The 26154-nt window shown below is 38.0% G+C and overlaps 2 protein-coding genes across 2 annotated transcripts; both read left to right on the plus strand.

The window, feature by feature from the left end:
* The first annotated feature begins 448 nt into the window (after positions 1-448).
* Positions 449-6174, plus strand: LOC119732964 (E3 ubiquitin-protein ligase TRIM56-like). The gene is made up of 2 exons (XM_038206546.1): positions 449-1535; positions 5433-6174. The coding sequence occupies exons 1-2, from the start codon at positions 449-451 to the stop codon at positions 6080-6082; spliced, it is 1737 nt and encodes a 578-aa protein (XP_038062474.1). The 3' UTR covers positions 6083-6174.
* Positions 6175-11736: 5562 nt separating this feature from the next.
* Positions 11737-21050, plus strand: LOC119732963. Its single transcript, XM_038206545.1, has 3 exons — positions 11737-11831; positions 14298-14579; positions 19154-21050. The coding sequence occupies exons 2-3, from the start codon at positions 14414-14416 to the stop codon at positions 19783-19785; spliced, it is 798 nt and encodes a 265-aa protein (XP_038062473.1). The 5' UTR covers positions 11737-11831; positions 14298-14413; the 3' UTR covers positions 19786-21050.
* Positions 21051-26154: the final 5104 nt, after the last annotated feature.

Genomic DNA, 26154 nt, shown 5'->3' on the forward strand with positions numbered 1-26154 from the left:
AAACGCAAACCACTTTGTCTTCAATTGATTTGGTTTTTAAAAAAGGTAAGAAAAGAGTGTCATTTATTTTGAATGAGGTTAAATGCTAGCTTACCGGTACAAGTGAAGGAATCACAATTTGCCTTAAACAATGTTCCAACAAAACCTATATTTAATAATAAAACTTGCATGTATATTTAGTAATGACCAGATCAGGGCACAAGCTACCGTACACGTACCAGGGCTCTTCAAATCATCAGAGCTCTTCAAAATTTGACAGGAATTCAAAAAAAAATTGATGTCTTGTTCAGCAGTGGATACATGTAAATACAAAATAACAGATGAAAATAAAATTTTGGGGTTTTTTTGCCCGGATGAACTCACACAGACATTACAGTATTAAAGAAGTTACATCTCTGTATTATAACTATTTCAATTTCTTTTTAAATACTCTTTGTATACAGATAAAATGGCTACAGCTCTAAAAAGCATCGGTCCCCATCTTGAATGCGACATATGCGCAGACAAATATAAACAGCCCAAGGTGCTGGATTGCATGCATAGCTTCTGCCAGAAATGTCTGGAGAAATACTACACCAGCAGGTATGCAGGTCAACAAACAATTCCTTGCCCTGTTTGTCGACGGGAGACAGTACTTCCAGAGACACACATTCAAGGCCTGAAAACAAATTTCCATTTGATGGGAATAGTTGAGGAGGTCTCACTCCAAGAAAAGGTGGTTAGTTCAGTGAAAAAAACGCCCGAAGAAGATGAGTCTAAATGCCAGAAACACAAGGGGGAAGTGAAGTGGTTTTATTGTGAGACATGTGAAGAGTTAATCTGCCGAGTTTGTACTGTAGTAAGCCACTGTAAACCAAAACATCACTACATTGAGTCTGGAGAGGCTTCTCGCAAATACAAACAGTCACTGAAAGATATGTTTCCAGATTTCACGAAAGACATCAAAAGACTTGAACAATCTTTGGCCACTTCATCACAAGCTAAGCAGAAGTTTACACAGAACGTCTCAAAGACTGTGAAAGCTGTGCAAGACAAAGCGGATAAAAAGAGAGCTGAGATAATAACTCAAGAGACAAAGATGATTGCAGAAATCAAACAACTCCAGCAGGATCGCAACAGAACATATGATGAGCATCAGTCAACACTGACAATGATGCTAGAAAGTAAAAAACATTTGCTAGGGAGATCCCAGGATATCATTAACACTGCATCAGACAGTGACTTTCTGTCCCTATACCCTATCATCAGCAAAGACTTGAAATCACTCAAGAGTCAAAATCCTCCCCAGATTGATCCCAAGCTTTCCTATCTGAGCTTCACCCCGGGTCAGAGGATTGGTGACATTAATCTGGGCAAGCTGGAGTTAAGACAGTGGGAGATGTGTCGTGAGTTTGGTACAGAGGGGCGTGGTCCAGGAGAGTTCAATTGGGCTCAAAGTGTTACTGCTACTCAACCTGGTGAGCTTGCTGTGGCAGACTGTTTCAACAACCGAGTGGTCATCTGCAGCAATGAGGGACAACACAAGGGAACCATTCGCGTACAAGGTAAGTTCCTTTTATGTACATGTTCATCAACACAAACGTTCATAATTGTGTGGAAATTATAAGTCAGTCTTCCATGTGCACATGCAGATCTGACAACTGAGAATGAAAAACAATAAACTACTGGCAAGGAATTGATGTGCTGACAGTGCTCTCTGACAAATTTGATTTTGTTCTCCCGACAAAACTTCAATATTTTTTCTTTACGTGTAGGCCTATGTTTAAAAAAAATCACACTCTGACACACACACATACACAAAAAAACTACAACAAACCTTCTATTTATTTCATTACTGATTTCAGTTTAGTTGGAAGAAAAACTGTTTTTATTTTGGGGTCTGTAACCTTTAGAAAAGTGTGAAGTTGCTTTGCAAACAAACTAATCTGCCGTGTGAGTAGAATGTTCTACCCAGTAAACAAAACACCAGAAAAGAACCTTGTTACGTGCGGGGAATGCACGGCAGAAAGAAATAAGTAATAAAAACGGGAATCATGACTTTTGAATCAAAGGCAAAAATGAGACCAATATATGATTAACAAAATTTAATTAATTCTCCCAAATCAATCAACAGGACAGTGGGTGATACAAACATTCTCAGTTAGTCTTCAACTGTAAACGTCATGCAAGAACCTCCAAGCATTAGACACAGGCAAAGCAAAATAAATTACAAAGAAATTAGCAAAGCAGCAATTTATACAAACAGGCAAAATACAGTAAAGAACAAGCCGGCAAAATAGAGTTAATAAGCAAATCACACAAAAAAGGCAAATTGTACTCGGCCAAATATAATTACCAAAGGAACCAGTAGCAGGAACAGGCCCCGCCCATCCAGTGCCCACAATGGTATTAGCGCAGCCGTCGAACCAAGCATCTTCGCACCCAGCCGTAGATCAACCAAGCCACAGGTAAGTCAGCGTTGAGCACCGAGAATTCAGCCACATCAAGCAGGCCACGACAGTCCAGGTCTCCGTCCGGTAGTACCGTCAGCCTCGGCCATGATCCAGCGATGAGGGGTACTAAATCGGTAGGACGGCGGGAGATGCTGGCTCAACGACGCGCTAATGAAAATCGCACATGGTTGTACATGGGCACCAACTGAGACCGAATAAAAGCCAGTCAGTGCTTATATAGGGTATTTACCCACGCGTAGCCACCATAACAAACATTCATTAAATACCGAAAATTCTAGTGCGGGAGCAACCGTACTAAAGGGTTACAGATTAAGTGGGTTCGTAACAACCTGTTTTGGGGAGAGAGTTTTTAGTGAATTTTTGGTTTGGTAGTTTTTAAACCAAATGTTCGCGTTTTTATAACGTGATTTTTATTAATCATAAACGGAAGTAATTCATTAGTGATCTACACGTTATTGTATCTTGTTATTTACCTAAGCATCTTACTGCTCTACATAACGTCAGTATTTAGCGTGTGTAAAAGGTTATTATTTCGTTTTTTTAAAGACCAATAGATTTAGTTGTACAGTTACCAGTAATTCATAAGTGATCTTAACGTTAGGCCAAATGGTCAGACCGAAGTTCTGGAATTGATGCTGCGACGCATTTTTTGGGGGTTTTTTTTGGTGGCTTTTTTTGTTTAAGCTTGAATTGTACAGACATGGTGGGTACTATTTTGCTTTTTTGTGTCCTCATTACACATTGGTGTCCTCCATAATTTGCCTTGGTGCCCTTCATCATTTGCCTTGGTGCAATTTTCCCATTCCTTGGTGCTCCTTGTAACAAAAATTTGAGGAGGTGCGGCAATAGAGGGCACTGTTGTAGCTTCCGTGTAAATTTGAAGAAAAAAGGTTGACGAGCATGATTAAAATCGACGCGTGCACTGACCAGAGACCGAGTATTTTTTTTGTCCTTACTAAGCATCTTACTGCCCCACATAACATAAGTATTTAGTGTGTGTAAAAGGTTGTTATGTCGTTTTTTAACTGAAGACCTATAGATTAGGTTGTACAGTTACCAGTGATTCATTAGTGATCTTTACATTATTGTGTCTAATTATTTACAATGTAAACATCTTACTGCCCTACATAACGTAATCATCTAAGGCCTGTCTCAAAAAAAATGGTACAATCGGAAAAAAATTAGTTAAATATGAAATTTCAAAATCCTAAGGCATAAGTCATTCTTACTTGGCATAATATTAAAGAACAAAGACTGGGCTTTCCAATAGTGTTTGTTTGATCTTATTTGTTTTGTCAATTCAGAGATATAATCAATTTAGTGTGATACACCAAAATCGATTTCAATGTGCCACTTTTATGCATGGGCAGAGTTGTTTCGAGTACTGTGCCATGCTGTCTTGAAGCTCACAAAAGATTGCAACTTGGCAAAAGAAACAAACTCGATTTTGTGTTCCGCAGTAAACTGGAGTTATCTCTGGATTCACAATTTAAGCAAATGAAATGAAACAAAAAGTATTGGAAAGCCTGGTCTTTCTTTTTTCTTTAATGTGATGCCCAAAACGACTTACTTATGTTGAGATTTAATATTGAACAAAAAATTGTTTTCGATTGTACCATTTTTTTTCGACAGGCTGTAGTGTGTGTAAAAGGTTATTTTTTCGTTTTTTAAAGACCAATGGATTGTTTCACTTAAAGATATAGTCCATCATTTGTATTTTGTGCATTTTGTTCGTTTGAAGCAACAAAAGTGTTCAAAATCTGATGAAGGATACTGAACAACTAGCCTGATGAAGTTTCAGCTCAGCTTCAGCGGTATATTCCGAGAAAAACAGCATTCTAGGATCTCAATTCAAATCAAAAGTTGCTGAATCATGTTTTGGATTGGGCCTGAATTCAGCGTCCGAGACGCGTTCTCACTGAGCCGATTGCAGCTATACGCGATGTCGTGCACTGATCAGAAGAATTATAGCAACCATGCGTCGTGCCAATGCTTGCGCGCGCTTCGCCGAATAACAAAACGAACTACTAATTTAAATTTTCCTACGATGCGTCTTAAGACGCACCGTTGGAAAGGCCTTCTTTCGTTGATTACTTCAAAATGACAGCTTGCCAGAAAGAATAATTTCACAGGGAGTTTAGTCCCCTTACTATCTTTCAACCAAGTACGTTTTTCAACAATAATTACGCCAGTTACTTTTCGGATGGCTGCAAATGATGGACTATAGCTTTAATTTACATGTTGACTCGAGGTGGGCGTTGTAAACCTTGGTGAAGCAATTGTGCCACTTTTTGGCCATGAACGATATGTTTTGCGAAATAGCGGTATGTTTTAGGATGTTTTTATGTAGAGAATGTTATAAAATTTAGCTATTCAAAGTCTCAATGAAACAAATTTGCCAAAAAAAAAAAAAAAAAAAAGCAAATAAAAAATTTTTTACGTGCAAACTGTGAGTTTAACAATTATTTTAATAATAACCAATATTAATTGAGTTTCAGGAACCGTATCGCTGAACCTTGGAAATTGCTAACATACATGTAACTACATACAAGAGCTGAGTTGTTATTAAACAGTTTTCAATTATTTATTGTCTAAAAATGGGGTCTATGTTGTTCAATGTTTCATTTGAAAATTGAGCAACCTTTTTATTGCTAAAGAAATGGCAACATGGTTAAATATAAGACTAATATATTTTGATGTTTGAACAATTAGAATAGCACAGAGAGTGCATTAACTTTATAAAAGACTTTGCAAAACTGTATCTCCAAGACGTTGCAGTTATTCACAATTATACATGTATGGTGGTTGAAGACTGCACAATGTTCATGTAGGCCTATTCATTCTACATGACCGGGTTTTAAGGCACGCCATGTATTCATTGTTATAGGTAGGTTATCATAATAGGTATTTATATTTCATGAGGACTCAGAATAGTGACAGTGCATTTATATTCTGTGCATATGTTACATTTGAGTTCTTCTTTACCTACAGGTCCACTGGCAGTTGCAGCCATCCACAATCCTGAGCAACGCTTGCTTGTGTTGGATGGAAGCAAGTATGTCAAGGTGTTCAACATGAAAGACAACACTCTTGTTATGCAGTTCCCAACGGTGCCCAAGCATCAGGTAGACAAGACAGAAATGGACCTACAGAGTCTAGCCATAAAAAATAGTACATGTACAATCGTAGTGGGTGATATCAAGAGAATGGTGTGGACTGAACACAGACCCACTGATGGTGAGATCCTACACACCATACCAGTGCAGACTCCACCTTACTACCTGGCTGTGGATGACGACACTGATAGAGTTGTGGTCAGTGGATATAACACAGGGAAAGTGGACGTTGGTGATAGCAAAGGTAAAACAAATGCCACCATCCGGCCAACCATTAATGGTGAGCCAGTGGAGTACTGCCGTGGTGTATGCTGTGACAGCTCAGGCATCTACCTTGTAGTGTACCAAGGTGGTGATGATGACACTGGTCATATTCACCACTATGACCTAGATGGCAGGTTTCTTGATTGCCTGGCTCAGGGTCTGTATTACCAATGTGGAATCACATTCACATCAGATGGCCAGCTGGCAGTGGCTAACGGACACTCAATCCAAATGTATCACAAGGTGTGATGTAATCCAACATGACATTGACTAGCAATCATCATCATCCCAACAGCAAATGTTGAGGATGAAATTGTCCAGTCATTACATCACCACAAGCAACATTCCAAACTGCCAGATCCCTCTGATGTGAACCATTTTACCATACAAATTCTTAAATAAACAATGCATCAATTACATTATGTTACTATACAAAGTCTTATATAAACAGTGTATTGACTACAGTTACATTTGATTTGATTGGGGGACAATTTGTTTTAATCTTGATTAATTTGAAAGGAGAGGGGAGTTTAGTGGGTGTTGAGGTGTTTGAATGTAATGACCCCCGCCTCCTCAACCCAACACCCCTCCCTCACCCAGTACATGGATCACCATAAATCTATCCAATACTTACCAACTCTTTGTGATGTTTATGAAACCCCGGCTTCGTTGTGGCTTCCGCTTCATCTCTGGCACTAGATTCATAAGAATCCTACCACATTCAAACTCAGTGAAAATACACCAACCATCCATTGGCCTTGTGTGACAGGATACGGTGTCTCTAAAGAAGAAAATGGACCAATATTGTACTGGAGTTACATCAGGGGACAAAAATCATGCAGCCTGGGGCCAAAGCCAGGGACGAAGCCAAGATTTCATAAACACAATTAAGATTGTTAAATTGTTCCTGGTGGAACTTGCTGTATATATTCTGCTATCTTTCATAACAAAGACTTGAGAAATGTTTAGGATCATTTCGTTCTTGAGATGCAACATTCTTAAAATTTATTTTGAGTAATTACAACTTTACAAATGCATTACTCAGTTCAATTTAGTGTTAGGATTAGTGTTCAAGATAAGCCTTTATTCACTCAGTCAAATTTGTGCTTATTTAATTAATAAAACTCTACTCTTCAAGTAAATTGACTTGTCTAAATGTATCCTAAAGATTAGTGACAAAGCTCATTCTATTAATGTGGTTTCAGATCTTCATTCACATAATGGAGAATTGTGTTGTCAGTGTTCATGAGGTTTATATTTTGACCTCATCAGAGGCTATTAAAAGTAGAAGCCAAAGCTGGAGACATTAAGCCAAGATTTCGTTAACTCCCTGAGATTCTGAAATGTGTTCCTAATGGAATCTACATGTGATCCAATATACACTGTACTTTGGTGATAGAAATTTTGAAACAGTTTTACAACCCCTTCATCCTTGAGATGTAACCATACTTCAAGTAGTTGGTGAAATAATATTGTTGAAATTCATTTTTATCATACACATCACCATGATAGTTAGTACTCAGATTACTGTTCAATGTAAGCCTTTATTTACTCAGTTTTGACATTACTTTTTGCAGTTTCTGTTTACGCATTTGAATTTACGATGCATTTACATGCAAATTGAAGATAATTTACTAATTGAAATGTTTGCTAAAGATGAGTGAAAATTTATTTGGTTTCCTGTCTTAATTCACAGAATGAAGACTATGTTTATAAGAATGTTTTTATCTTGATTTGAAATTTTGTTAACATTTTTGCTAACTGAATATCCCTTCAGTTTGAATTATTAGAAATCAGCTGGACTGAAGCTGAATTTCAGAAAGCTATACGGCCTCAGTTGCCTTGATTTTGGTCCCACACAAATAGCACATTTCTAATTCAATTATTTTCCTTACAAAACAAATAGATTTCTTCGTCTTTTCAAGAATTTAATTGCACATCTCTGTTTCCATTGTTTTGGATTTTTTGGTTGCCATTTCAGAAAACTGGAAAATGAAAAAAAAAATCATCACTTCAGTTTGGGTTTCAGCAAACAGAAAGAATTATGAACTTGTTTGCAAAGTATCAATCTTATTGTAAAAATTAAATGTTCACGTAGACTTTTTAGTGTTGAACAATTTACCACTGTATGTAGATCTCAGTAGTCACAACAAGACTTTGTAAACTCCCTTTATGTATATTCTTCAATTTGTTCCTAATAGAACATACATCTACTCATTGTATTCTGTGCTATCTCTACATTACATTTGCTGATAATAGAAATTACAGCTTGTACAATTTTAATTATTAAGTTTTTCTGTTAACTTCACTTTTTAAAGCCATGTAGGATCATTTGCAATTACCCAGATAAGTACCTACCGATTTAATGACAGAAACCTCAAAGTGAAGATAGGACTGGTAACAAACACCCTTTGAAATAATTCCACCTGAAATGGTATTGTCAGAAAACAAACATTGAAGGTGGTTTCAAAATGGGGTGCCTACAGAATCCAGTTATGAGATCCAAAGACTTGTGCATTATGTTTTCTCTGTTTTCTCAAAACGTATAGTAGCCACTCAGCTAAGACTTGAACAGAATGCTTGTTATGCACCATACTTGAAATATTGAGCACTTTTGTTGCTTCAGAGAAAAAAACAACGCAAAAAGCAAATGATCCTATGCACAATGTACCTTTAAGCATACACAAACTATGAAAGTTGATCAAGATTACTTTAAATATTAGTCTTTTAATATTCACTCGGTTTATTTTAAAAAAGAAGAAGACGTTTTGGTAGTTTTTGTTTTCATTTTAAAGTTTTTCATAGAAATCATGTTTACTGTTATTATTTACAAGCTTTGTACATTTGCATTTATATCAATGAAACACTAATGTGGATGATCATTTAATCATCAAAATGTCTGCTAAAGATGAGCACAAATACTTATCCTATTCATTTGGTTTCCTGTCTGAATTCACAGAATAAAGACTTGTGTAAACTTTACTCCCAAGGCATTATCTTGATGGAAATTTTTATTATTTCTCTTTGAAGGTTACAAATTCTTCAAGTGTGAAAGGTTGCCAATCATTTTAACAAATGTTCAAATCAATGGTATTGAATTTCAGGAAGCTATGGCCTCCGTTGCCTTGATTTTGGCCTGACTGCCTCCATGAAATGTCCTTGCCTTTTCGAGAATTCAATTCCATACCTCTGTTTTCATTGTTTTACTTATTTGGTTGCAATTTCAGCAAACTTCAAAACAATGAAAGAATCACGCCCTCATACAGTTAGAGTTTCAGCAAACAATTAGTCAATTTTGATGACACTTTTCAAATTGTGTTGTTACAATTAAATATTCAAATTGACTTGTAAAATCAGATGTTTTGAAATGAAATGAACAGAAATAAATTCATTCATTTATTCAGAATAAGAATTTACTTACCACTGTGTAGTTCTTTGTAGTTCTTTGTAGTAGCTCTTTTCTTCATCTAAAAATTAAAAAGAACAATCATGCCTTGAAATTGTTACATTATTCCACATGGAAACCTTGACCTCTAAAGAAACTCACAAAGTGAAGTCTGCTGAATCTAACAGAATCCCTCAACTCAGATGAACCATACAACAGAAACTGTGGAATTGGGTTCAAACTTTCACACGTGTTTAACTATTAATGACTGTGTGACGAACTTTTTTCTAGAAGTTTTGGCAATTACATATTCATCAACTTATTATTTTTGGATTACTTTGTTTGACACATAAAATAGGCAGACACTTTTATGTGTGGATTCCAGCTGGTCAAATAAATTTCAGATTTCTTGGACCAGTCTGCAAGTCTTCAGAGCCACTGACAATGTCAGTTGTTTCACCTTTTCATCAGATCCCCCAACAAATAAATATGCCACAGCGCCCTCTATTGGCGATGACTCTCCCTTCCTTCATTCCTGAGTGTAAACAGTTTTCAAGTCCTGATGAACGCATGCTGATTGAGTGTAGCGGGGGTGGTGGAGGGGTGAGATGCTTACTTGTTCATTTGAAAGCCATCCTCTCTTGACAGTGTCTTGATGGGGGAAGTTAGGCATCCTGTTAGCTGCAGCTGTGCCTGGTATGTCCTCTAAGTTGCTACTTGGGATCCAGTCACTGCTGCTCCCTGTGGAAAATATTCAGAAGAAAACCGAGACGATATATTGAGGAAAATATTCTCTGGACTGGATGACAACAAAAATTTTACTAATCTGCATGTCATGGATGTCCATTGGGTTTAGAAATCACAGGAGTCTATTTTTACATTACTGTTTTTATTGATTGGAATTGACAGTTTTCATATCCTTCTGAGTTGGTTTATATAGCATTTTATAATCAACAATGGTCTTTATAGCTACATTCTTCAATTAGAATCTTTAAGTACAGAGCCAAGAAAATTCGAAACTTTTCACAGTCCTGTTATTTATTTTTTAAAAGCCACCCCTCCCCATTGGGTGTACCACTGTTTGTTTGGGTAACTTTTGGCAACTCCTCTCATTTGATTTGTTTTGGTTTCCAACTGATCAGGACATAGTCGCCCCTTATAAATTTATGTACAGTCAATTCTGTCGTACTCCATTACACTCAACTTCCCCCAGTAGCACGGATATGCATGGACCAATTTCAGATAGACTGAAAATTCTTGATCAGTATTTTTACAAGATTAAAGAAACTTTTGTGTGTGAGAAATACATGTATGAAGGACTTGATCAAAATATTTTGACAGCTTATTTTATTTGATGGTTGAAAAAAAAACTGAGTGGAATTAAATGTATGTGAGGTGTATGCGATTGAAATTTTACAAAGTGCAGCATGTACATATAAATAGAATGCATGAACCTATCTAAGGTCCAAAACTCAAGTGTCAAGTAAATATGTACACAGATAAACCGATATATACAGATTGTACATGTATACGTATGCAGCACAACAAAAATCCCAAGCTCTATATATATAAACCATGTCACACGACTTGATAACGATGCTGTGTTTGTCCAGCGCCATCTTTACCAGATCTGCCCCATCAAAAGCCTCAACTGTTTGTGCTCTTTACGTGATAAACATCATCTTTAATAGATTAGACTGGGGATTCAAAAAAGGTAAGAAAATATTTTGAATGAGATTAAATGCTAGCTTACTGATACAAGTTTAGGAAATCACAGTTTGCCTGAAACAACAAAATGCGAAGAGTACACACAGTAGTAATGTTCCAACAAAACCTACTAGTATTGAGTAATAACAAGAGTGGAAACAAACCATCAGAGCACTTCAAAATGTCAGAGCTCTTCAAAATTTGACAGGATTTATTTGATGTCCTGTTTCAAAAAGGATAACTTTTGTCTGACTGCTAAAAAGCAATTGAAAAGAAATACTGGTCTTTCTTGCCCAAACTCACACGGACAGTGCAGTATTGATGAATTAATTTTATCAACTGAACGATAAATTCTCTTACACTCTGCACAAACTGGTTTCCTGCCTAAGGAATGGGTTGGGGCTTATGAAAATGTATTAACAAGTTTGATTGGCTAGTCCAGGAGTAACGTGATTGGATAGAGGCAATGCTTGGGCTGTTGCCGTGTGGTGAGGCCTACTTCGTTGCAGCAAATGAATGTGGAAACATTATTCACGTTCTCAGCTTTCAATTTTGATTTTCTCATCTTTAGATTTTCTTTTGAAGTGTACGCCATCCATGTTTTCTCAGCTTTCATTTTCCCATTAAACGTGTTTTAGTTTCCTTGTCCTTTGAAGATGCCTAAAGCCAATCGGTCAGCCTCAGCTCAAGCATCCGGGAAAGGGAAGGATGCCAGGAAGCTGCGCCGGTCACCTCATTTGTGTGCTATCCAGTCAGGAGTGCGTGGACGGCAGTCACAGCTGGAGGATGTAACGACTCCCGAAGTGGGATGCCAGCAGCAAGGTTGGGACCGAGCAGAGGAGCCGAAGCTTGACCAAGTTCCTGGACCGAGTAGGGGAAGTGGACCACGCCAACGACGAATCCAGGGTGAGTCTAAGGCTCTAGCATTGCCTACCATGAACACTGAACATTTCTAACTTACTGACTCAGACACGGCTGATCAGGTTAGTGTATTTGGTAGTAATACGAGGCATGACACTTCTGTCACTCACCTTCGCAATAGCCAGCCTGTACCGGCCTCAGCACTGAGTTGCCATTCTTTATACTTAGACCAGACCAGAACTTGTCGGGTCAGGGCAAAGCACCCTCATTTATCAAGTCCCGATTAATGTTTAGGAAACAAATATGAAGCGACAGGTACGTTGATCTGCTGCTTTTATTTAATGACACAGCCGCGACTTCTCTAGTCATCATCCATGAGAGAATCCCGAAGTTGGCACTTGAGAATGGCTCGATCGTCTGCAAACCAGATTTCCCCGTGAAAAACAAAATTGATATCGATAAATGGCTGACAGCATTCCACACTTTTATGGCCATTTATGTGGTGCGTTACCCTCTCCGCGTAGGTGAGCAGATCAAATATGTGGAGACAATGAGGATGGCTGCCTGCCTTTTTAGGGGCTTGGGATGGCACGTGGAGGAGGAACAGTTTTGTCTGCGCGAAGAGGCTAACCCGAGATGTTCCTGGGGGGCCACAGGACATGGAGTTGTGGGTCCCGGTGGCGGCCACTACTGTGTCTGCCAGTTCTGCTCAATTTGCACCAACTGACACCGTCAATATTGCGCATCACAACAGAAGTGCAGGCTTCTGCTTTGCTTTAAGCCAGGCCAAAAGTTGCCATTGGGCGATTTGTAAATCTGGTGTACACTGGATCCATCCCATCAAACACCTCAACTATTTGTGCTCTTTGCATCAAATTGGAAAAATTTGTTTTTAAGTGATTTGGTGGGAATGTAAAAGATGTAAGCAAATGTTGTCAGTTACATTCGTGTATTTTGAATGTGGTTAAATGCTAGCTTACCGATACAAGAGTAGGAAATCACAGTTTGCCTGAAACAACAAAATGTAGAGTATGTACAGTGGTAATGTTCCAACAAAACCTATTGAGTAATAACATGAGTGGCCACAAAACAACCACCATTTTTTTAATTCCATGTCTTGATTAACTTTTCTCTGGTTACAAAATAGCAATTGAAAACAAATACCGGTACTGGTCTGTTATGCCCGGTTGAAACTCACATAGACAGTGCATTATTAATTTATAATAAAATAAGTTATCGCTGTATTATAACCTTTCCAATTTCTTTTTAAATACCCTTTGGATACCCATAAAATGGCTACAGCTCTAAAGAACATCGAGTGTGACATCTGTCATGGCAGATATATAAACAGCATAAGAATTGCCAGCACAGCTGTTGTGCAGAATGTCTGAAGAAATACTACACCAGCCGGTATATGGAGGTCAACCAAAGATTTCTTGCCCTTTGTGTTGACTGGAGACAGTACTCTCATCAGAGACACGCATTCAAGGCCTCAAAACAAATTTCCATTTGATGGGGATATATTTGAGGAGGTCTCACACCAAGAAAAGGTGGTTAGTTCAGTGAAACAGACACCAGAAGAAGATGAGTCTAAATGCCAGAAACACAAGGGTGGCATGTGAGAGATACTCTGCTGAGCTTGTAACTGTAGTAAACCACTGTAAACCAAAACATCACTACACTGACTCTGGACAGGCTTCTGTCTCACCACAGACATCCAAGGTCGTCAATTGCTACTCAAAAGAGGGGGGTGGGGGACATACTTTGACCAGAACAAATGCGAGCGCAAAGAGCAAAACCTAATGGCGTGGGGGCCCCAAAAAAATGTATGGATTCTAGATGCTCTGTGGTCTGATCTGAGGCAAATGCTGAATACTTTAACCAATGTTTGAGCACAAGATCATCATTTTAACATAATTAATGGCGTGGCCCCCCCCAAAAAAAAAAATATTTATGCATTCTAGATGCTCTGTGATCTGATCTGAGGCATATGCTGAATACTTTAACCAATTTTTGAGCACAAGATCATCATTTTAACATAATTGTTGAGTTTGAAATCATTGACTCAGATATTCTGAGCTATACGTATTTTACAACGTTTATTTGCAGACAGGAAAGGGGTGGTGGTGGGGGAGGGGAAAACGACATCCCCACCACTTTAAAAAGTGGGGACCCCCCACCAATTGATGCCCATGCAGACATCAAAAGATTTGAACACTCTTTGTCCACTCCACCACAAGCTTAATTAGCGGAGGTTTACACAGAACGTCACAAAGACTGTGAAAGCTGTAACAGACAAAGCGGATAAAATAAGAGCTTAGATAACAACTCAAGAAACAAAGATGATTGACAAAACAAACAACTCCAGCAGGATCGCAACAGAACATATGATAAGCATCAGTCAATACTGACATTGATGCTACAAAGTAAACAACATTCGCGAGGGACATCCCAGGATATCATTATAACTGCATCTGACACTGATTTGCTTTCCCTCTTTCCTATCATCAGCAAAGAGCCAAACTCCTCCCCAGATTGATCCCAAGCTTTCATATCTGAGCTTCACCCCGGGTCAGAGGATTGGTGACATCAATCTGGGCAAGCTGGCCGTCAAAGGCAAGTGGGAGATGCTACGTGAGTTTGGTAAAAGAGGAAGTGGTCCAGGAAAGTTTGATGGGGTTGTAGATATTACTGCTACTCAACCTGGTGAGATTGCTGTGGCAGACTATAGGAACAAACGAGTGGTCATCTGCAGCAATGAGGGACAACACAAGGGAACCATTCCCCTACAACGTAAGTTTCTTTCATGCACATGTCCATCAACACAAACTTTCATAATTGTGTGGAAATTAAGTCTTCCATGTGCACATGCAGATCTGACAACTGAGAATGAAAACCAATAAAAAAACTGGCAAGGAATTGATGCGCTGGCAGTGCAAATTTGATTTTGTTCTCCCAGCAACTTAACTCTTCATGTCACCAAAAAAATTCTTATTTAGGGGGTCTGTAACCTTTAGAAAAGAGCGAAGTTACCTTTAGGTTGTTTCACAAAGAAACCAATCTGCCCTGTGAGTAGAGTGTTCTAGGCCTGATCCCTTTATTAAGCCCCCATCAAGATCAGCCTTCGGTTTTCTCTTTGTTCTTCTGTAGTGTTCGTGTTGGTGCTTTGCTTTTTTATGGACAATAATGCAGGCCCAGATAACCCAATAGGCACAGTAAGCACTGTGCCTACATGTACAAGTAGGTCCTACGAAAAATTTGGGGGCCTACATTGTTTTTTTTGTACACAAAATTTTGGGGCCTACGAAAATACCGCAGTGTGCCATTAAACACAAAAATAGGCCTACCCACACACACCCAAGTGTGTATTTGCTTACAATTGGGGACCCTTTATTGTCCCTATTTTGCTTGGTCTTTTTAAGACCAAGCAAAATAGGGGTTAACCTTCTGGGGTTAACTGTCAAAGTTTTTTGGTGAATTCAAAATACTGCGAAAGCAGCATGAGTTTTAAAACCAATGGAATTTCTCCCTTACGGTTCAAAGTACATTGTATGAAGACAAAACATTGTAAAACATGCACTGTTGTACAAAGATGTGACAAAAATGGTGATATACATGTACAATGACGTCACAGATTATCAAATAAAGAGTGATTTAAAGAGATACTGCATCCTGGAAAGCACCCCATTGGGCTACAAAGAGCATATTAACGTCCACACAAACATCCTTCCTAAACCCTCCTGGATGATTGAGGATGACTGGTGTTTGAAGAAGAAGAGGATTTTGGAGGATTGAGGATGGATGTATTTTTGAGGCAGGACTGTCTGACAATTTTGAAGGATTCAGGTGCTGGGTATCCTTCATTTGAACATGAAGTGCAATTTTTTTGAGGATTTTGAAAGAGGATGCATGCTTCCTGAGGGTTAGGGTTAAAAGTTGGCAGTGTGTGTGTTATTCTTGCAAGAATGAATTTCGGGGGTCATAAATTTTGACTCTCAAAATTGAGCTGTTTAGGTGCAGCGTGAATCCTGTCGCACACGTACACATAGTCTCACACACAGGATACCATATATTTGTGTACATTGAAATCGTCTGACATCATGGACACATATACAGTATAAAGCTTGTTTAAACTTGTTTGAACAGTTTTAAAACAAACATTTTGTTATTTCAGGACAATGTGCCCCTTCAATGTCAAATCTTGACAACATTAACGTTCAGATTTATAAGGTTCTTTTGATGTGAGGTGGTAGACATTGAAATTGCCTTGAGCATCGTATTTGACTCCCAGGCACAAATCTGTTTGACCTTTGCTTCCAGGGTTACCGGATATGCAATGATCGGGGAGTCAGGTTGGCGTAGCTGTACTTTCCTCGCCTTCCACCGCTGTGACCTGGGTTCGAATCCCGCCTAGGACAATATGTGGATTGGGTTTTCAGTCCCTACCTGACTCCGTGGGTTTTCCCCAGAATATTCTTCTGGGCTTTTCCTCCCACCTCTAAAACTGTAACTTCTTCTCATTGTCTTCTCTCCATTTATCCATCCTGTTATTGGCGCTTGCGCTGTTGGATGTGGCTAAAATAAAATTTAAAACAATTTTAAAAATATAATGAATGTAACTTGAAAACACAAGCAGTTTACTACAATAAAACTTATTCAGGAAATGTTCAATGACAAATAACACTAGACTTATGTTTGTGGGCAAACACAGGGCTGTTTCGGTAACTTTTGTTCGACATATGTGACATATTTTCAAGACCATCCAGGAAGGATGTAGGTATACTAAATTGTGGCATATAAATATGTGATGACAGTCTCATAGGGCTTTAAATTATTACATCCCATGTTACGTAATGACATCCTGATGACGTCACATTAATTTTCATCTGAAATTAACTATAACAACCTGCTGCTAGAGGGCGCTCTAACATTTCATGACGTCACCGTTAATTTAGAATAAACTAGCCACAACATACATCATTGAAAGCAATTCCACATATTTAACCAATTTCAAATAACAAGTCACTTCCAGTTTCAACAAGAAGGAAGGGTCATGTGATTTTGCGCATAATATCAAAATTGAAGACACTGGATTATTCTATCAATTCCCGCAAAACTCAAGTTTAGGTTTCTCACGGTTGATTTTATATTGATTTTCATAGATTAGATCTACATACATTAATCTATAATGTAACGTCACATTTATATCATCGTGACGTCACTTAAATTTCATCTATAACACATCCCTTTCTAAAAATGTACATGCCAGGTTTCAACCAAATCGGACCTGCAGTTTTGGAGATATAGGCTTTCAAAATATGAACCTATATTGTGAAGTCACGTGACTGGTGATGTCATGATGACACAGCAGCAGGTGCTGGTCTAAGCGTGTGCCAAAGGCAATCGGGTTGATTTTAGTGCCCAAAGTGCTGGGCACAATGAAAATGTGTACAAATGCTATGGACAAAAGTCTGAAAAAGAAAAAAACAAGAACAAAAAAATAACTTTAAAGAAACCTAGACTTATGTTTGTGGACAAAAACAGGGCTGTTTTGGATTTTTTTTGTGGCAAGTGACCATGGAAAGTTTCATGTATAAGTTACATCCAGGAACTAGTGAATATAATATGTGATTACATTCCCATAGGGCTTTGATTTTTGACATCACATGTGACGTCATAATGTCATGATGACGTCACATCAATTTTCATCTATAAATATATTTTGTTTGTAAATAACAACTAAGCCATAGCATACATCGTTGAAAGCAAGTTCACATCTTTCACCAATTTTAAATTTCAAGGCACTTCCGGTTCAACCGGAAGGAAGGGTCACGTGATTTTGCACATAATATAAAAAAAAATGAAGACCCTGGATTATTCTATCCATTCCTGTAAACGTCAAGTTCAGGTCTCTTACGGTTGATTGTACATAGATTTTCAAAGATCTATTAATCTTTAACGTGATGTCACGTGACCCATGATGACGTCATCGTGACGTCACTTCAATTTTCATCTATAACACATCCCGGTTTAGGTACATACCAACTTTCAACCCCATAGGACCTGTACGGTAGTTCAGGAGATATAGGCCTTCAAAATATATTTATTTTATATGACGTCATATGTCACATGATGACGTTGTCATGACGTCGAGTATTCATCTATAAGACATCCTGGTCTAGGTAAATACCAACTTTCAACCCAATCGGACCTGCAGTTGTGGAGATAGAGCCCATCTGTCAGATCTAGCCGAATTCTGCTAGAAAATGGTCACAACAGAAAAATTGCATATAATGTGACGTCACGTGACACATGATGACGTCAATGTTCGAGGATCAACTGCAGATGCTGGTCTAAGTGTGTGCCGAGTATAAAGGCAATCCGGTTGATTTTAGAGGCCAAAGTGCCAGTAACAAAAAAACTTGTACAAATGCTATGGGCAAAAATGACTGGAAAAAAAAAAGAAAAAAAAATCTTAACGAAAACAAGGCTGTTTCGGCCAGTTGCCAAAACAGCCAATAAAAACCATGAGGGCACCAGTGTAGCTTAAGTAAGCTCTAGCGGCATGTTTCAATAAGTTATATTTTTTTTCTTGGTATTTAAAGACCATTTGTCAACAATTTTTCAAATTGCTCATAAATATTCTTTGGACAATAAAAATACTTTCTCAAATTTCATAATGCTGACCTCATCAGACTAGAAGTCAATGTCGGGAAACTTTGGAAAAGATGCATTTAAGCCAGAAGTTACTTGACAAGTAAATAATAGTTTTTGAACGCTTGGACTAAAAATGCTTAAGTTCATTTTTTCCTTTTTTCTCTCTAAAACATACAACTGACGAATGTACTGTACCATAGTTTCACGCCCAACCACCCATTTTTTATAGACAAATGCAAACCTCAAGTAAATTCTGACATACAGCAGGCATTAGTGTACTTTGCAAGAACTGAGTTATTAATTCAAAGTTTTAAACTTTTGATAACTAAAAATTGCTCTATATTTTGTTCAATGCTTCATTTGAAAATCTAATAACTTTTTTTAGCTAAAAAATAAACAGTTAAATACAAGACTAAATATATTTGTAAGGTTTGAACCATGAGAATAGCACAGAGAGTACATGTACATCGAGGTACAGGTACAGGCACATGTTCATGTATTTGCAAACAGAGTCTCCAAGACGTGCCAGTTATTCACAACATGTATGGTGGTTGGAGACAACACAATGTTGATGTACTACTTGTACATGACCGGGCTTTGAGGCAGGCCATGTATTCATTAGGTATGTTGTATTTCATGGGGACTGAGAATAGTGACAGTGCATTTACATACTGTGCATATGTTACATTTGAGTTCTTCTTTACCCACAGGTCCACTGGCAGTTGCAGCCATCCACAATCCTGAGCAACGCTTGCTTGTGTTGGAAGATGGAAGCAAGTATGTCAAGGTGTTCAACATGAAGGACAACACTCTTGACTTCAAATTCCCAACGGTAGCACCGAGTGAGGTTGAGGAGACACAAGTGAACCTAAAGAGCACAACAGTCAGGACAAACGGTATTATTTTAGTAGGAGACATAGAAAGAATGGTGTGGACTGAACACAGACCCACTGATGGTGAGATCCTACACACCATACCAGTGCAGACTCCACCTCAATTCCTGGCTGTTGATGACGACACTGATAGAGTTGTGGTCAGTGGATTCCACACAAAGAAAGTGGATATTACCGACTGTAAAGGTTCTATACACACCACCATCAAACCAACTATCAATGGTGGGCCAGTGTGGTGTGATGGTGTATGCTGTGACAGCTCAGGCATCTACCTTGCAGTGGACCAAGGTGCAGCTGGCACTGGTCATATTCACCACTATGACCAAGATGGCAGGTTTCTTGATTGCGTGGATCAGGGTCTGTGTTTCCCACTTGGAATCACATTCACATCCAATGGCCAGCTGGCAGTGGCTGAACACTACTTCATCAAGATGTATCACAAGGTGTGATGTCATCCAACATGACATTGGCTAGCAATCATCATCATCCCAACAGCAAATGTTGAGGATGAAATTGTCCAGTCATTACAGCACCAATCAACATTCATGTCCCAGTCATATCACATCTCTCCTCAAAAATCCAAACTGCCAGATCCCTCTGATGTGAACCATTTTACCATACAAATTCTTAAATAAACAGTGCATCAATTACATTTTGTTACTATACAAAGTCTTATATAAACAGTGATTTGACTACAGCTACATTAGATTTGATTGGGGGACAATTTGTTTTAATCTTACATGCATGATGACTTGAATCTATTGTTTGTCTAAATTAAAAGGTAAATTTGAAAGGAGAGGGGAGTTTAGTGGGTGTTGAGGAGTTTGAATGTAATGACCCCCGCCTCCTCAACCCAACACCCCTCCCTCACCCAGTACATGGATTGCCATCAATCTATCCAATACTTACCAACTTTCTGTGGTGTTTATAAAACCCCGGCTTCCTTGTGGCTTCCGCTTCATCTCTGGCTCTAGATTCCTAAGAATCCTACCACATTCAAACTCAGTGAAAATGCACCAACCAACCATTGGCCTTGTGTGACAAGATTTTGTGTCTGTAATGAAGAAAATGGACCAATATAAAGTTTACATCAGCGTACAAAAATCATGAATCCCAAAGTCAAAGCCAGGGACAAAGCCAAGATTTCATAAACACAATTAAGATTCTTAAATTGTTCCTGATGGAAGTTGCTGTATATATTCTGCTATCTTTATAAACAAGACTTGAGAAATGTTTAGGATCATTTCGTTCTTGAGATTTAACATTCTTAACATTTATTTTGAATAATTATAACTTTACAAATGCATTACTCAGTTCAATTTTGTGTTAGGATTAGTGTTCAAGATAATGCATTACTCAGTTCAAATATGTGCATATTAGTGTTTAAGATAAGCCTTTATTCACTCAGTTAATTTTGTGTTACTTTTTTGCAGTTTCATGTACAGATTTAATTAATAAAACGCTGCTTTACAAGTCAATTGGCTTGTCCAAATGTATCCTAAAGATGAGTGACAAAGCTCATTCTATTAATGTGGTTTCAGATCTTCATTCACAGAATGGAGAATTGTGTTGACAGTGTTCATGAGGTTTATTTCTTGACCTCATCAGAGGCTTTAAATAGTACAAGCCAAAGCTGGAGACATAGCCAAGATTTCGAAAACTCCCTGGGATTCTGAAAATGGTTCCTAATGGAAAATCTACATGTAATCCATTATGTATTGTGCTTTTTAATAAAACTTTTGAGACAGTTTTACAAGCACTTCATCCTTGAGAAGTATTTTGTGATATACATTTTAAGCATGTACGTTCAGCACGACAGTTAGTACTCAGATTACTGTTCAATAAGCCTTTATTTACTCAGTTTTGACATTACTTTTTGCAGTTTCCGTTTACACATTTGAATTTACGATACGCTTACATGTATATTGAAGATAATTTACTCATTGAAATGTTTGCTAAAGATGAGTGAAAATTAATTTGGTTTCCTGTCTTAATTCACAGAATTAAGACTCATGTTTATCAGAATGTTTTTATCTTAATTTCAAATTTTGTTGACATTTGTTCTCAGACTGTCAAATATCCCTTCAGTTTGAATGATTAGAAATCAATTCGACTGAAGCTGAATTTCAGAAAGCTATACGGCCTGAGTTGCCTTGATTTTGGCCTGACTGCCACCTTGAAAAGGTCCCACACGTGTGGGACCTTTGTGGGACCTTTTCAAGGTGGCACACAAATAGCAAATTTCTAATTCACGTTTTTCGTCACAATCCATTTCAGAAAACTTGAAAATGAACAAAAATCATCAATTCAGTTTGTGTTTTAGCAACAATTATTTATTTGTTGCAAAGTATAAATCTTTTGTAAAAAAAAATAAATGTTCAAGTAGACTTTTAAGAGTTTAACAATTCACCACTGTATGTAGATCTTAGTAGTCACAACAAGACTTTGTAAATTCCCTTTATGTGTATATTCTTCAATTTGTTCCTAATAGAACATATACATCTACTCATTGTATACTGTGCTATCTTTACATTACATTTTCTGATAATAGAAATTACAGCCTGTACGTTTAATTATTCTGTATTTCTGTTAACTTCACTTTTTAAAGCCATGTAGGATCATTTGCAATTACCCAGATAAGCACCTACCGATTTAATGACAGAAACTTCAAAGTGAAGAACTATAGGACTGGTAACAAACACCCTGTGAAATAATTCCACCTGAAATGGTATTGTCAGAAAACAAACATTGAAGGTGGTTTCAAAATGGGGTGCCTACAGAATCCAGTTACGAGATCCAAAGGCTTGTGCATTATGTTTTCTCTGTTTTCTCCAATTTACATAGTAACCACTCAGCTAAGACTTGAACAGAATGCTTGTTATGCACCCTACTTAAAATATTGAACACTTTTGTTGCCTCGGGAAAAAAAAAAAAAAAACCTGCAAAGAGCAAATGATCCTATGCACAATATACCTTTACACAATCAAAATTAATCAAGATTACTTTAAAAATTAGTCTTTTAATATTCACTAAGTTTCTTAAAAAAAAACCTTTTCGTACATTTTTGCAAACTTTACTCACAAGGGATTATCTTGATGGAAATTTTTACTATTTTCTTTGAAGGTTACAAATTTCAAGTGTGAAGGTTGCCAAACATTTTAACAAATTTTCAAATCAATGGTATTGAATTTCAGGAAGCTATGGCCTCCGTTGCCTTGGTTTTTGCCTGACTGCCTCCTTGAAATGTCCTTGCCCTTTCAAGAATTAAATTCCAGATCTCTGTTTTCATTGTTGTACCTATTTGGTTGCCATTTCAACTTGAAATTAATGAAAACAATTATACTAATCACTGCAGTTTTTAGGTTTAACAAAGAATTATAAATTTTCAAGAAACTTTTCAAATTCTACTGTAATTAATTCTATTCAAATTTAATGTATAATTTTGAAATGAGCAGAAATAAATGCATTCATCCTTTTTCATGTTTTTAGTCCCTGGGATAAGGCCATTTATTAGCAAAATTGTATGATTAGTCTTTTAAATATTATTTTGTTGAACTAAACCTTATGACATCCCAAACTCTGACTTGCACAGCTGGTATTTGTGCCTTCCAGCTCAAACAACTGTAATCTCTGATGCTAAATTTGTGGAAAACATCTTAAAATAATGTTTTGGGCCACTGCTCTCACCAAAAATGGCTTCATCGTGACCTGTTTTCTCTTTTTACCATCTTGATAGGATGGGTAAACATGGCTGGTCCCAATTGTATCCACATTGGTGGTTTCTGAAGGCATATTGCTTTAAAGGACAGCCACGAAACTCTGTGACTTTACCCTATTTGGGGACACTTGTAATGAGTTCAAAACACATACACATCTAGTTATTCTTTACTCTAAACATGCCAGCTAGCTTGGTGAACAAAGTGGATTTTCATGAGTCTTGCGGGAAAGGGGTCCAGAAGTAGGCTTGCGACTATGGTTTCTCAACTTACTTTCTCTCTATTAAAGTGAAGCCCTTTTCACACTAGACAAATCTCGGGGTTGACGTAGGGTTGAAAACATGTATCGTTTCACACTTTAAGAATTTCAACCATGTGTCAACCCTGAGATTGATTTCACCACGGGTTGAACTCAACCCTGCTCCTGACCAGGGTTGAGATTTTCAACCCAGGTTGAAATTTTGGCCAGGGTTCAAAACAGTAGTACCTGAGCATGACAAGCTTGATTTGCATGAAACAAGTGTGAAATGATGTGGGGTTGAACACAGGGTTGAAATAAAAAACTCAACCCAGGGCGGCACTGGGTTCACCCAGGGTTGAGTTCAACCCAGGTTGAGAGGCTCTAGTGTGAAAAGGGCTGAAAAGTTGGTTCTAGTTGCCCCATCTCCCCTCCCTCTAAAAAAGTCAAACCCCCCCCCTCCCCCCCTCCCCATGAATGGGGCAACTTAATAAATGATCACGTTGGGCTTACCGAGAAGTGACTGCTTGTAGTGACGGCCATCCCACACGGTTGCATCCTTTCCACACGACCGCCATACAGGACTGCTTTGGCTGATTCCCAATTTTCAGGGGTCAAATAGCATCATTCAAAGTCTGTTGGTAACAAAATCAGAGTCTATAATGCTTCGGCATGAAATAGTGCAAGGATGGATGATCAAGTCAAATGGAACATTTGTCAGTGAAATAAATGTTTTCACTCTTTCTTTTGTTCAGTTTGAGGTCGATTATTAGCTTCATGAATGACTGCTGCATGGTATTTGGTATGGATTAGGGAATTTGGGTTGGGATAATCAGCCTGAAACATTACCCAAAAAACCCTGAAACTACCCTTAAAATTACCCCCTTTCAAAAATGTGGGTTTTTTTATGTTTCAGACCAAATCCAACATTTTTTAATTTGTCTCATAAAAAAAAAAAAACAACTCTGAATTCAGGTTAACCTAAAAAGTGGCATCCTAGATTAACAGAGGGAAAATGGACTATTTTGGAATACACTGGAGATATATGGTCTCTTACGATCTAGATTTTTTAACGTAGTTGTGCCTCTAGCTCTAATTGCAATAAGCATTGGAGCTGAAGTTACTAACAGTGAAACGCCGCTATAACAAACATGGTGGAGTCAACAGACAGTATTCGTTATAGTGGTTGTTCGTTATAGCATGGTTATATTGATTTTGCATTAATATAATAAAATTTACTATTTTTGGAGCCCATGGGGATTATTTGTTATAGTCAAATAATGTTTGTTATAGTGGTGTTCGTTATACAATGCCACGTTCAAGGCTAATTCTATACATTTGTATATAGTGGCGTTTCACTGCATGAGATATGGATTAAAGAATCTTGGTTGGGATACTAGAGGGAAAATGGACAATTTTTGCAATACTGGGGGATACATGGTCCCAGATTTCGGGCCTCTTATGATCTAGTTTTTTTAAGGTAGTTCTGCCTCCAGCTCTAATTTAATGCGATAAATAAGCATTGGAGCTGGAGTTACTCAAGTTAACTCAAGCTATATGCATCCAAATAAAAAAAAAGATAGTGGATATTTTGTCGGAGGTAATGCCGGCGAACTAACGTTTACTAAAGGTTTGCCGGCGGCAATCATCTATCAACAGAGGGCGCAGTACTCTTTAGATAGGGCTGAATTATAAAATGTATTAAATTCCCACCAAAAGTTGTGTAGCACACTTGGTGTAGTGGTTAAGCAACGGCCCTTGTGAGAGGGATGACCCGGATTCGATCCCGATCCCTGCCACATTTCTCAGGTTTTTTGGGGGGGGGGATGGCCCCAATTAAATAAGAATATCCTTCTTTTGTTATTTTAACATGTCTCAAACATTTTATTGCAGAGTATTACATTTTCTTTTTCAGATTTGTGGCTCTGGAGGATTTAATAAAGTCCGAAATTATAAAATGGTCTGATTCCTATCTTGTGAATACGAAGTTACAACGATAATATTGGTCTGATTCCTATCTTGTAAATACGAAGTTACAACGATAAAATTGGCATGGAGCCAGACTAAAATTTGTCACCGGAAAATGTTTAAGTACCAAAAAACAGTAGGCCTAACTGCACATGTTCAGTGCATATTCCGCAAACTAACGTTTGGCCGTCTCCGGCAAAATATCCACTGCCATAAAAAAATGATTTTCTGACAAACTTTTAGTCCAAGTAACTTGGACCCAACTTCTCGCCTTTTTAACATTCGGGCATGGTCTAGCGATAGTGGGGTCCAAGCTAATGGTTTATGCAGAGCAACACAATTCTGTCACTGACCCAAAAACCCAACATTGCCCAACAAAAACATCAGATTTCACCCTCAAAACGGCCTCCAAATTACTAAATACGCCACCTGAGGTACAATTAGACATCGATAATTAAGATGGTTGTACTGAAGTTTACTTACGATCCAGATGAAAAGTGAAATTTTCCGTTCAATTCCGAGAGCTTCCCTCACGATCGTGAACACTTTAATTTTCCGATTCATGTTAATGTTTGAACGACACGATGTCGTCTTCATGCCCACGTACATTCGATGGTTCCTGTATCCCGAGTACGATTTCGTTACCGAGCGCGCGCCATGCATCGATTATCGATCATGATGAGTAGAAAATTTCACATCGATCTTGAGCGGAGCTCTCGGTATTGAATGGGAATTTTCACTTTTCACCCGGATTGTAAGTAAACTTCAGTACAACTACAAGCATCTTAATTATCGATGTCTACTTGTACCTCAGGTGGCGTATCTAGTAATTTAGAGGCCGTTTTGAGGTAAAATCTCATGTTTTTGTTTGGCTATGTTGGGTTTTTGGGGTCAGT

The sequence above is a fragment of the Patiria miniata genome, unplaced genomic scaffold (genome assembly GCF_015706575.1).
Source record: "Patiria miniata isolate m_02_andy unplaced genomic scaffold, ASM1570657v1 HiC_scaffold_25, whole genome shotgun sequence".
Classification (NCBI taxonomy): Eukaryota; Metazoa; Echinodermata; class Asteroidea; order Valvatida; family Asterinidae; genus Patiria; species Patiria miniata.